Source organism: Otolemur garnettii, unplaced genomic scaffold (genome assembly GCF_000181295.1).
Source record: "Otolemur garnettii isolate 467f Iridium unplaced genomic scaffold, OtoGar3 scaffold00200, whole genome shotgun sequence".
Classification (NCBI taxonomy): Eukaryota; Metazoa; Chordata; class Mammalia; order Primates; family Galagidae; genus Otolemur; species Otolemur garnettii.
Genome location: NW_003852595.1, coordinates 1,032,901 through 1,046,603, shown reverse-complemented (window position 1 = coordinate 1,046,603; position 13,703 = coordinate 1,032,901). Strand labels below are relative to the sequence as shown.

Here is a 13,703-nt window from a genome sequence, read left to right as displayed (position 1 = left end):
GGGTCAGTGAAGACTCCACCATTTAAAGGCTGGTAGTGGCACAGGGACAAATAGGGGTTTGATTTGATTTACTAATAGTTTTAAAAATAGGCTGGAAAGCAGAGTCCAGAGATCTGCGTTTGAATGTGCACGCTTTCATTCCAGTAACTTTGTTCTATCAGAGGGAAAAGACATGTTTTGCGCCCCGTTTTTCCAAAGTAAAGCATTTATGTATAAGAGCAGGAGCATAATTCATCTTGGCAACAAACAAGAGCATTAGAAAAGCTGCCTTTTCCTGGTCAGGCAGCATCAGCACGCGGGGTCCTGACTGCTTTTACTTTCAGATCTTCTGCACTGGAGTGGAAACAGTCATGGCTGGTGAGTAGCTCTGGTTTTTTGCTCACGGCTGTATTTTGAGGGAGTTATATACAGTTCAGGAGAAAGAGGGAAGTGTGGAGGTGGTTCTCAGCAGGTACAGCGATTTCACTCCGGCCGTGGAGGGAGGGACGGAGGCCGGCAGTGTGCACGCTGGCAGTGTCTTCTTAGTTCATATGTAACAGTGTCTCGAAGGAAAGACAAATGTAAACAATTCTGGATCCTTAATCTTAAACTTTTCCTATAATTTTAGGCTTTCATTCTAACTCATAATGAACAGAAATTCCCACCTACTTAACTCTGTCGTCAGGGGACGACTCAAGCGGTTGAGCAGAGTAATGTGCATTTCCTCCAGATTTCTGCTCTGTCCGCCCCTTCACTGGCAGCTGCAAGTCAGTCCGCTGTAATGTGTGCCCTAAACCTCTGCAGGCTGAGCTGCCCCGCCACTCCGGACAAGTAGAAACAAAACCAGACATGTTATAAGTGTAATGTGTTTATGTTTTACTGCTGCACATACTGAAGATAATGTCTTTTAAACTCGTTATTAATAAAAATGAAAAAAAACTGAGGGAATCACTAGTCAGCTAAGTTCTGAGCTAGTTCTTAGCTGAACACTAAGTCAGCTCTAAGTTCTTTAGTAAAGTCGTTTCACTTCTCTAAACTTTTCTCTGCATTTGTGAAAAAGGAGAAGGATGAACAAGATGGGCACGACACCAAGTGTGCTCCTGGGAATAGAGCCTTTGGCATCACCTGAGAAACTGTTAGAAATGAAAGTTCACAGGCCCCATTCTGACCTATTAAATCAGAACTTCTTGGGATGGGGCCAGGAAGTCCTGTTAGTCAAGCCTTCAAATGATTCTAATGCACATTAAGATTTGAGAACCACAAGGCTAGAATGGGATATGGGAGTTCTGTCCATCTGAGATCCTGTTGTTCTCACAGCTGGCAGGTCCCTGGAGGAAGACCCAGTCAACGCAGTGAAGCTGATGGCCAGCAACATGCTCGATGGCATTTTTGATGACTTGATGGAAAATAGTGTGTTAAATACGGATGAATTGCGCAAATTAGGAGAAGGTGTGACTCGCATCGTGAACAGCACTGAAAACCTGTTTGATGATATCAAAGAGAAAACCCAAAAAGCCAGCAGAATACTCACAGATCACTTCCTCAACACCGAGGTTCAGCTGAGTTTGAGTGAGTAGAGCCGCTGGCCGAGGGGCCAAGTGTGCCTTCTCTCCCACCTCCTCATGCAGCTCCTTTCTCCTTTATTTCTCCTGTTTGCAAGTGAAGAATGAACAATCCTCAGTTCTAGGATATTTGACTATCTTATTTGCTACCAAAATGTACCCTGATCTACCCCAATTATTTTTATACTGCTAAACATTTTTTTCTTTAACAATTATCCTCAATCATTTGATAAAATTCACTTTTTCACTATGTTGTTATGTCTTTGCCCGCTGAGATGTAAGCTCCATGAGGCAGGGAGCTCTACTTTGTTCATGAATACATCCCAAACACATAGGAAGAGCACCTGAGCATCACAGGTGCTCAGGAAAGATTTGTTAAATGAATGAATGGTGCTGGAGCCTTATTAAATTAAGTGATCACCTTTTGTTAGTCTGGGCTTCTCTGGTTGTACAATGTGGAGTCCATTCCCGATTCCTAGATAAAGAATGTTCTACTATCCTCTGCTTGGCTTTGGTTTTACCTCAGAAGGAATTGTCTGGAAATCAGTATTTCTACTAAAAGAAGGCATAAGTAATTTGAGGGTTAATGGAACACAGAGGTGTTTCTTTCTCTCCAGAGCATGAGTTGACACATTTTTTCTTTGAAAGGTAGTAAATATTTCAAGCTTTGTGGCCCATATGATCTGTCATGACTGAAGTCTGATATTATTGCATAAAAGCAGCAGTAGAAAATAAGAACACTTGAGTGTTTTTAGTAAAACTTTACAGTCTGGACCTGCAGGCTCTAGTTTAGTAACCCCTACTCTAAAGTACAACATACAAATGGGTATATTTTCTATTCTTGCAACATCCCTCTGAGATTATTTTTGTTGTAGAAAGACTAACTTTTATGCACAAATGGACTTACCTTCCCCATAGTGAAAATGCTACTAGAGACAAACTTTGGTTAAAGATTTTGATTATTCCTTGAATCTCATCTGTAAGCAAAAAGATAATGAGTTCTTATTTGTTTTCTGCAAACTCTGCCTCCCTTTTTGCTTAGCAGAAGGCTATCCTTCTCTAAAGTAAACATGCAGCTTGGGGAATAGGCCAGATCTCCTGGCTTCATAGAATAGTCCCATTTACTCATCAGTGCAAAGGGAAAAACTTGAAATGTGTATGTTCTAGAAATTTAGTTCTGTTAACAATCTGTTTTTGATATTATGTCAGAATGTCTTTCTGAAAATGAGGATGATCAATCTGAGGAAAGCGCTGCATCATCTTCCTCTTCAGCAGGTAATAGCTTCCTAATCCCAGGTCCTAGTCAGAAACTCGTGACCTCTGTTGACATGGGAAGGTGTCCAAGCACAGATCTAGGAATCCTGTGTTCTCAATCCATTTTCATCTTTAGAAATGACCTTTGGAGTAGAGCACTGATTCTTTCACTTCTGTTCATTCCACCTCAGAATCTGAAGAAGTCTGATCCAGCTTTCTTTTTATCATCTAAAAAAGAAAGTAGAGATAAAAAGAAGGCTGATCAGCCAAGGCAAGGGCTGTTTCCCCCATGGGTAAATTAGCATTAAACCAAGTGGTTCATAGAATCCTCCAGACATCATTTGGGGTAAGACATCCCTGTGGGGGTGCAGAGGGAGGTTAGGTTACAGTGCAAAGACCACTGTGTCAAGGTTCAGACAATGTGGATTTATCTCTCACCTCTGCCTCTAACAAAGTCCCTCAAAAGTAAGGTTGGCACTTACATTCCTGCCCCTCAATTCTCCTCAGAGTCCAGAGCTGACAGTGAAGATGAAGAAACTGAGCAGGATGCTGGATTATTGGCTCAGACCTCAAGTCTAGCGCTGACAGGTAATTCCTATTCGTGGATGTGTAAGGGCATTATTTGAGCTAAGGCAGATTTTAAAAAGGCTGTGCTATGGAGTAACAGAAAGAGAACTGGCACAAAAGCCAAAAATGCTACAATACCTTGAGACCATCCCTGCCACAGACTATGCATTCTGATGTAAATATCCTCCCCTTTCTCAGACTCATATTTTTAAATAGGATAATAATATTTTTAGAATAATTTATCAATTGATAAAAGTATAAGAAACTACAGCTGCAAGACAGAATTAAGAAATAGTTAAGAAAAGCACATACAGAATGAGAAACAAGACCATACAACTCAGCACGAGTCACACGTACTACAGGGTCACCAAGGAGACTATTGCATTACTGGGCTACATTAAAACCTGTAGTGTCTGGAGGGGGGGTGTTGATAACGTTGTCTTCCTACGTTTTGAAAAAAATTACAAGTAATGAGAAACTTATAATCATTTTTCAAAGTTATATCCATTCAGCGTATGCTAGTTGAACACCTTTAGTGTGCTGTTCTAGTCAGCGGTTATAGCAGTGAGTGAGACAGAAAGATCTCGCTCTAGTGGTGTTTGCAGTGCAGTTAGTAAGGGCAGATTCATAACAAACGTGTTAAAATGAATGGGATCATTTCAGAGAGCACCCAAGAGAAAAGATCAGGCCAAATGTTGGGTGGAGGTGGGGTGGGAGGAGTTGATCAGGGGAAGCTGTGCCCTCTCCAAGGCAGTGCCATTTTAGTATATACTTGAAATATGGAGGAGTTCTGCCGAACTCCAAGCAAAACAGTTCTGTGGAAAAGAAAAATGAGACCAAGGACTCCCAGATAGAAATGGTCTTGTCCTGTAAGAAGGTCACAGCCAATCTGACTGGGAAGTGGGACATTAGAGGCAGTATCTTACTAAGAGCTATTTAGGAGTCAGATCCAGGTCAAACCACTTTAGAGGTATTTAGTCACTGGAAAAGACTTTGGATTTTAATTGCAATAGAAAGCCTTAAATTTTTTTTAAGGCAACTGTGTTATCATAGTTGACATTCCTTACAAGTTCTAGGTGTGTTATATATCCTTTGTTCAGCCTAGCCATCTATTACAGTTAACACCTATCACTAAAATGAGTGCGTAAAGCTTATATAAAGACTAAAAAATGCTTTCATGAAAGCTAAGTTTATAATCTTAGCTCTAAACTAAATTGACATTAAACAAAAGCAATATGAAAAATAAGAAATCACTCTCTTTTGGTATGAATTTGGCATTCCCTTTCACCAAAATGTACATGAGGTGGTCCCAGCTGAGAGTCTTTTTGACAACTCTTCAGTGAAAGAGAACTTTTAATCTCCCACTTTTCTTTCACTACCTCATTCTATTTTTCCCTTTCTTCCCTTCTCTTGACATCTGCTTTATTTTCTTTTCCACGGACCTTCTATTTCTCCTTTCTCTGTTTTTTCCCTCTTTTCTTTCTTTCTCCCTCCTGGGATTTACTTTTACCCCACCAGACTCTTGGTTCTGGCTTCTGTCTCTCTGCCAATGTTGACACCATTACATGGCAACAGAGCCAGGTAAATTGCAACTGAAAAGATATGACCTGATGTTTACAGCATAAATTTTAAAAGGATGAATTTTGCCATCCTTTATACTACCCTAGAAATTTTTGAGCAGAGGAGTGATAGGATAAGTGTAGAATCATAAAGGCCAGATAAAAATTGTTTAAATATTTCAGTTAGGGGATAATGGCTTTTAGACTGGGGTTATAGCAACAGAGATGAGAAGTGGTTAAATTTGGAATCTATTTTGGAGGCAGAATCAGTGGCAACTAACAAATGGATTCAATGTGGTATATGAAAAAGACAAGGGAATCAAAGGTGACACTAGGTTTTTCCAAATAGGTGAGTGATATCATTTAATGAGTTGAAGAAAACTGGTGTGCTGGATAAACAATTTATAGGAGTGGATAGATACTAGGAGATGTACATTTAGTTTGAAATGTGTTACCTTCAAGGGTAGAGACTGAGTAGGCAGAGGGATGTCCAGCTTAAGAGTTCACAGAGAAAGTAGGACTGGGAATAAATCTGGGGATTCATCACTGCATAGACAGTATTTAAGATGAGGCTAGAAGATGCCACCCAGGCAAGAGCACTGCAGGAAATGATAATGTGTCCCATATAGAACAACCCAACTCTTGGAGGAATGGCAGGAGAACCAGCCATGAAGACAGACATATTTGGGAAGAATGGCTGGAAATGTAGCATACAAAAAGCCTAGAGAATGCTTTCAAGAAGGAGGATATGGACCTATTACTCTGAAATGCAGAGGCAGGTAGACTGCTTGAGCTCAGGAGTTGAGACCAGCCTGAGCAAGAGTGAGACCTTGTCTCTACTAAAAATAGAGAAATCTAGCGGGGCATTATGGCAGGTACTTGTAGTCCCAGCCATTCCAGAGGCTGAGGCAAGAGGATTGCTTGAACCCAGGAGTCTGAAGTTGCTGTGAGCTATGATGATGCCATGACACTCTACTCAGTGTGAGGGAGTGAGCCTCTGTCTCCAGAAAAAGAAGAGGGAAGGGTTCAACCATGTGAAATGCTAAGAAAGCAGCAAATATAGCCAGTAGTAGCCTTGGTGACAGGCATTTTATGTAAGTAGAGAGAGTAACAGCCAGATTGGATTGTATGCAAGGAAGACAAAATGGAAATAGTGAAAATAGTCAATGCCTGTAAGGAATGTTATAGGTAAGTGAAGCAGAAAATAGTTGGAATGGAAACAGGACCAAAGAGAGGGTTTTTAGAAGGTGATTGATACTGTTTGCTGCAAAGAAACTTTCTAATTTAATTGAACTTTTCCATGGAATGGCAGTCTGCATCCATGAGGACTAAGGTCCTAGTGAAGTAGCCACATGATTTCAAGGCCGCAGATGTTACTGCTTAATCATTGCTTAATAAGGTGTATTTTTTTCTCTTTTAGATCCTCAGGAAACCCAGTGTACCCAACTTAACAAGTTGAAGCTTTGCTCCCGTGATCGTTTTCATAAAATGAAGACAAAAATGATAGATGAGGTAATATGCTTTGAAATAGGGAGACCCAGGATTGACAAAACACTGGAGACTTACCAGGAGGCCTTGAGATCAGGACAGAGAGCACAGGATGCCATCTAATCCAGTGTTCTTCCCATCAGCCTCTCCTGCTTGATTCATCCCATCCATCTGCAAACTCACAAAACACCTCTGCATCTCATACCTGGAGCCGAGTTCCCTGAGTGGACACTCCACCGAGTACATGTTTTCAGTTGGGGTTTTGTCTCTTTCCTCATGAGGCTGTATTTCCATTCCCAAGTGTTCTTTCACCCACTTCATAATTAGGCTGGAGTGTTTTATATGAACTTTGGAGGCAAAAGGGAAGAGGAGGCTGGGGTGAATCCTTCTGTGTCTTTTAATTGCAGATATATCCAGTGATGGAGAGGGAAGGCCGAACTCGCCTAGCCCTCATCATCTGCAACAAAGAATTCAACTATCTACCTAATCGATGTGGTTCTGAAATTGACCTTTTGGGGATGCAAGACCTGCTGGAAAACCTTGGATACTCAGTGATTGTAAAAGAGAATCTCACTGCTGAGGTAATGGCCCCGAGGGAGGCCAAGATCCCTTACTTGTTAAGCAGTTTTCGGCATCTTCCTTGACAGCAGCACAAGCAAAGTATTTGCTATTACAGGAGTTGTATTTGCTTCAGAAAAGAATCTCCTGTTTTTCAGCCTTCTTCAGTGCAAACATGTAGAGACAATCTACATAGCCGTATTTTACTAGCCGTATTTTTATTTAAATGTTGGGCCTTTCTGAAGTTCTCAGTGTAGGAGCCAGCGATTACTTGATGGTCTGGATGAGACAACAGCTCTAGACCCTGAAATTGCTAGATACCCACAGAATGAGCTTGTGAGATTTTTACAATGTCAATATTGTGTGTCTAAATGCAAAGGCAGGTCTAATGTTGCAAAAATCACACACACACATATGAAGGAAAAGTGGCGATTCTAGGTCTTCTCCAAGTCCCTTTAGATGGAACATTTTAAACCTAACTTTCTACTGTTCTATAGGGAAGGAATTTGGTAAATTTTTCTAATTTTTGTCAAAAGAAAACCTGTTTGTCTATCTCTCTGTTATTCTTTCTCTCTCTTTTAAAATAAAACCTACCACTTTAAAATAGATTAAAGCAAAGTAGCCCAATTGTTACCTTCATATCTCACTCCGCCTTCATTTCACTCCATCTGCCAGCACCTTCAGAAATCCAAAGTTCTGGTGAAATCCACTGGGCTAGATGCTACGTAGTGATGGGCTAGAAATCCACTGGGCTAGATGCTTCTCACTTTAACATTCCACACATGTAAAATTGTGGTATTAGGTCAGAACACCATTTCCCTTACATTCCATTTGGTCCAGATCCACCTGTTTCCTCAGAGCCAGTTCCTTTTTGTGAACTCCATCTGCTGTTTGAGCACAAACTGTGTCTAGAGAGCTCCTCAGTAGTGACTCTAGAATCTCTTTCAGGAAATGGAGAAAGAACTACAGCAATTTGCGGCCCGCCCAGAACACCAGTCCTCAGATAGCACGTTTCTGGTGTTCATGTCGCATGGTATCCTGCAAGGAATCTGTGGGGTAAAGCACAGAATGCAGGAGCCAGATGTTCTTCACGATGACACTATCTTCCAGATTTTCAATAATCAGAACTGCCGGAGTCTGAAGGACAAGCCCAAAGTCATCATCATGCAGGCCTGCCGTGGCCGTGAGTCTCAGCCTGGATGCTGCAAAGCTTGGTGTGGGGTTCCCGGGGAGTGACCGCATGCTTTTTTCTATTATCATTTTCCTGAGGATGGGTATGGGAAACAACATTTAAGTATTATTTTCAGGTCCAGCCCAGAAAAAAATTGTATTGTATTGTCTATAGCATTCTATTAAGAAATAATAAATAACATAGAATAATGAGAAATGTCCCAAATCACTTGGGAATGTTGTCAACATGGTCATTCTGGACTTAGCTGTTCTCTGTATTATTCCCTGTCAGTAAGGGAGTCTTTCTAATGCTAGTAAGATCTTGCATTTTTTAAGGAATGACATGATCAAATGTACAAAGGTAAAGACATAGTGGGGTGTGTGTGTATGTAAATATCACGTCTTCCATTTAAACATGGTGTCTCTTGCAGGAGGTAGTGGGATGGTGTGGGTGGCCGCTGACTTGGGAGAAGCCGCTGCAGACACACATGGCCACCCCTTGCTGAAGCGCTGTGTCTGGAGTGACGCGATCACGATGGCCCACGTGGAGAAGGATTTCATTGCTTTCAAGTCTTCAACTCCACGTAAGTGCCCGCAGAAAGGAGAATTGCAAAATCTTTTTATTAGTCTCTAAATAACAGTCTTGTCTATGATCATCTCACTAATAGGTGCATTTCTCCTCTAATTAGTGGGTATTTTAGGTGGAAGAGACATTTACTGTTGTGAGATTTTCTGATCAGAAAGTTATAAATCTTGATTTGAGAGAAATGTTTGAAGTTAGCAACAGTTTGGTAAGGATCCTGACCTAATAATCTAACTATAAAAATTAAGATTTTTTTGTACTGTTTTGTTTTCAAGCTTTGTTTTTAAAATATTGCATAGAAATGCATCATTTTCTCACTGTTTGCTCCTTGGATCACATACTTGTAATTAAATAAGCCAACCAGTAAAACTGTTAATTTACTCCATATAACTGAATACTGCTGAGCTTGTTATCCAAGCCTAGTCTTAGGACATTTCTTAATGTTTAAAGCCTATCTGTAGGATAATACATCCAATAAAAAAGAATCAATCCTTATTTGGCAGGAAACTCAGAGTAGAAGGTAGAAATAGAGAACACTCTTGATCATTCCTGGTCAAATTTGTAGAGAAATCTCTTTAACAGTCATCCACAATATTGCTCTATCAATGGTTTAGTTAACAAAGCTAATTTTAAAAACCTAGTTCACATAATTCATGGTTGTAAGGGTTTTTGTATAGTAAATACAAACATTATTGCGCATAGAAGTCTCTGGGTATAGAAGGGGATTGTTAAAATGCAGATTTCTAATTCAGCAGTCTGAGGTAGGTCCTTACATTCTGCCTTTCTGAAAAGCTTTGTGGTGATGTCAGTGCTGTTGGTGCATGGCCGTGGCCACAGGTGAGTACCAAGGGACCATGGGACTTGGAGAGTCCACACCAGGAAAGAGTAAAAAGGCCATGCAGGCAACTCCCACCTCACAACTGGAATAGCTGCACTACAAATTTGTTTTATATATGGGAGTTTTAATAATATTGTATTTGAAGGAAGAATGCTACACTTCTAGCTGTTAAAGTTAAAAAGACATACACACTGAAGGCCTGATTCATATTCTCCATGATTGTTCAATTTAGTTGAGGAAAAACAGTATACCCTTATGTAAAATTCTTGCTTGCTTTTTTTTTAGTATACATAATTGTGTGCTCAGACTGGGTAGGGTGAAGGGCATATTAGGCAGACATAGTTACTGAACCTCGTGGATTTTAAATTCAGGGTAAGAAAAACAGGCATGGCACAGGCACGATGTAATAGAAGTGAATAGCAGTTGTCAGCTGCAATAAACACTTGAAAGAAAAATTTGTGCTTGTATTTGAAAAATGAATGAATGAAGGAGGTCCAGGGAAGGAGAGGAACATTCTAATGGGAAAAGCAGTATGCATCGGGACCTGAAGACAGGAGTCCAGAAGAGAGGGCCAGGTGGCTGAGAGCAGAGCCAGGAGGGGCTGAAGGGCCAGGCAGGGGCCAGAGTGTCTGAGGCCTCATGTGGTCCTATAAACTAGAATTTCCTAGTACTAGAAAATTGGTAATATTTAACAAAATTAAAAGATCATATTTTTATTTTTAAATGACCACTCTGGGAGCTCTGTGAGGAATAGATTATAGTATAGCAACAGTGGACATAGGGAGACAGGTTAAAATGCTACTGCAATCTTACAAGTCATAGGTGAGAATGATAGTCTTGAGATGAGATTAACTGTTGAATCCAAGAAATAACAAGTATGTAAAATTAATATGATGTGGTAGTTTGGTGGATATAGTAGGTGAACAAGAAGGGATAATAAAAGTGACTCTAGTGTCAAGCAAATGACTGTGGTTCATTTGTTAAAATCCATGTCCTGTGAGGAGGTTTGAGATGCCTTTGGCATATTCCAAGATGAAATGAAGAGCAGAGAGTTGCAAAGTTGTAGTTTTCTAAGGAGATACTTGTCTTAGAGACAGGACTTTGGGAGATATTGACCTAAGCATGATATTTAATATGCTAAAAATGGGTGAAATCACCTAAGAATTAAGATTAGTGTGATAAAATGTTCTATAGTTGAGGTTGGAGGAACTCTAGAGTTTATAGAAACATTAGCCAGCAAATCTGACATTCAAAGTGAGGTCAGAGAATGAGAAGGGGAACTGGGAATTCTACCAACAAAGAAACTGTTGAACTTGCAAGCAATTTGTGATGGGAATGAGAGATCAGATGAAGGTAAGGTCTGATGGTGACCTAGGGGAAAGTCACTGGTAAAGCTGGTGCCGGAGGTAGGAGGGAGAAGGTGGACAGGAGTGAGCATGCTAGGAAGAACTGGGATAGTGAATATAGACAAATTTGAAAATTTTGACTATTAAAAAAAGGAGAAATATTGGAGGGATCACCTCTGTGGTTTATCTTACAAGTACAAGTGAATCTTTCTAAGAGTAGAATATAAACGTCTTAACACAATAACTAGGAAAATGACATAAAGGCTATGTTAACCAGTTTGATGAAAATATTTCAAATTGTATATGAAAACACCACACTGTATCCCATGATTGCATTAATATACACAGCTAATATTTAATTTAAAAAAAGAAGAAAAAAAAAGGAAAAATAGTATTGCTCATTCTTCTTAAAAGATAGAAGAGACTTGATCACACTGACAAGCCAAAGAGAAGTAGTCATTCAAAAATGTTTATACAACACAACAGTAACTGCAAAAAAATTATGGTATGAAGCAACTGTGCTTAAGAGGATACCTAGAATTAAGACAGTTCATGAGGTGGATTCTTTATTTTTCTTTGTATTACATAGTTATTGCTGAAAGGACTTAGGCTCTTTTCTGTGACTTGCAATTCCAGAAAGCCATAGCTTTAGTTTTGCCTGCTAAAAAGGTCAAGGAGATTTATGGTGGAGGGTGCCTGGTGATTTTCTCTGTGACTGCTATGGCAAGCTGAGGTATTCTTTCTTATGCTTTGGGCTCTGGTTCCTACTCTGAAACACCCAAATCAGAATTTGTCCCAAAAACATGGCTGAAGGATTCTTTTACGTTTATACAAACACCACATTTCCCCAATACTTTGCTACCTTTTATTTGCAGATAATGTTTCTTGGAGGCTTGACATAGGATCTCTCTTCATTTCCCAACTTAATCTTCTACTTCAAAGAGTATTCTTGGTGTCATCATTTAGAGGACATTTTTCGAAAGGTAGGAATATTCTTTTCTTTTCAATTTTATGCCTGAGAAAATTTGGTAGGCCCATTTTCAAACTTTTATAAGGAATCCTAAAGCTCTCAAGTCATTTTAATGCTTCCTGTACTCCAAGTTTATTTTAAGAGGAAATATTTTGAAATCCTATTATGTTTAGAACCTGTGTGGATTTTCCCAATAACCTGGTTCTGAAAGATTTGCTCACTGTGGAAATTATTTTTTTAGAGTACTTAATTCATTTGAGAATGTGCTATATCCCAGGAACTAAAAGTATCTTCTGTTTATGCTACTTAGCAACAGCTTTAATACACACTATAAATTTTCTCCTTCCTGAGAAAAGATTCCAAATTTTCCTTTTAGACCATTTCTAAAGGCTTTCTTTACTACTTTAGGTTCAGCGTTCATTTGAGACCCCAAACATAGTGACCCAGATGCCCACCATTGAAAGAGTATCGATGACACGATATTTCTACCTCTTCCCAGGGAATTAAAACTCATAAGGATTGCAGGTAAATGTATCCTAGAAGTGGATTTGGGCATTCCCTGCTCAGAGGCTATTCAGAGGGTGTGTACAGAATGAAGAATAATGATGGAGTACCAGCTGCCCAGGGGCTACTGAGGCTCATATTATCTGCTTTTTCGTGGTGGCCCTCAGAGAAACCCCTGGTTTACTTTGACTTCGGCCACAGAATAATGGTTGTGTAGGAAATGGCAAGTCCATTGGCAGCCAGGTGCAAAACACGTTAATTCTAACTTCTCTTAGGACCTGCGCTGTGAGTGGAGAATATTTGGTTCTGTTGCATGTACAAGATAAAATAGTTGGAAATGTTACATATAGCTGGTCTTTGTCCTCCTCACTGAAGAAAGTCAGTTTTGCTGAGTCACATCCTTCCCTGTTTATGATGCGACTTCCCTACACCACAGCCTCAGCTGACCAGCTGCTCAATCTGTGCTGAGGCAGTAGGCCCTACAGATCTTCCCACTTGCAGACGGCAGCTCTATACATACCCATGTGAAAAGGTATTTGTCATAATAGAGATTAGTTCTATTTATATCTTCCCTCTAGTAGCCAATTATTAATATTCTCTTATCTCTACTTTTTCTAGGACAATGAAGGTATTATGGTGTGTATGAACCTATATTTACAAGGTTAATTTTTGATCAAGAGTATTTTTATACCAAACTTCTCAACTGCCCACTCTTCACAAACACCAGACTAAAATAATGCTGATATTGTTGCCGAATTCATGATTAATAAACTTTTTTTTTTGAGACAGAGCCTCAAGCTGTCTGTCCCCCTGGGTAGAGAGTGCCATGGCATCACAGCTCACAGCAACCTCCAGTTCCTGGGCTTAAGTGAGTCTCCTGCCTCTGCCTCCCAAGTAGCTGGGACTGCAGGTGCCCGCCAGAACGCCCAGCTATTTTTTGGTTGAAGCTGTCAGTGTTGTTTGGTGAGCCAGGGCTGGATTCGAACCCACCAGCTTAGGTGTATGTCGCTGGCGCCTTAGCTGCTTGAACCACAGGTGCTGAGCCAATAAACTCTTTTAAAATTATGCTTATTTTCTCATTTTAATCCCAAGTCACTCATGCCCATTGCAAAAAAGCATGTATATAAATAAGCATTACAAAGAAAAAAAGTTTTTTAATAAATAATCATTTATTATGATTTTTGAAACTCTATTTCTAAAATCTTTATTTTTATATAGCTCATTTATTTTGTACATTTTATTTTGTCTTTTTCTTCTATTATGTTATCATAACCATCACTAATAGTAACAAAAATGTCCTAAATATATTTTTTACTTTATAATAT

General features: G+C 39.8%; 1 protein-coding gene across 1 annotated transcript; it reads left to right on the top strand.

Moving 5' to 3' along the window:
* Positions 1-336: 336 nt before the first annotated feature.
* On the top strand, positions 337-13,145 carry LOC100954053 (caspase-12-like). The gene is given in 11 exon segments (XM_012812293.2): positions 337-357; positions 1,297-1,548; positions 2,751-2,816; positions 3,303-3,383; positions 6,342-6,433; positions 6,817-6,990; positions 7,916-8,150; positions 8,569-8,721; positions 11,780-11,823; positions 11,825-11,887; positions 12,283-13,145. Coding segments are annotated over 11 exon segments (1,266 nt in total). The 5' UTR covers positions 337-350; the 3' UTR covers positions 12,382-13,145.
* The last annotated feature ends 558 nt before the right edge of the window (positions 13,146-13,703 follow it).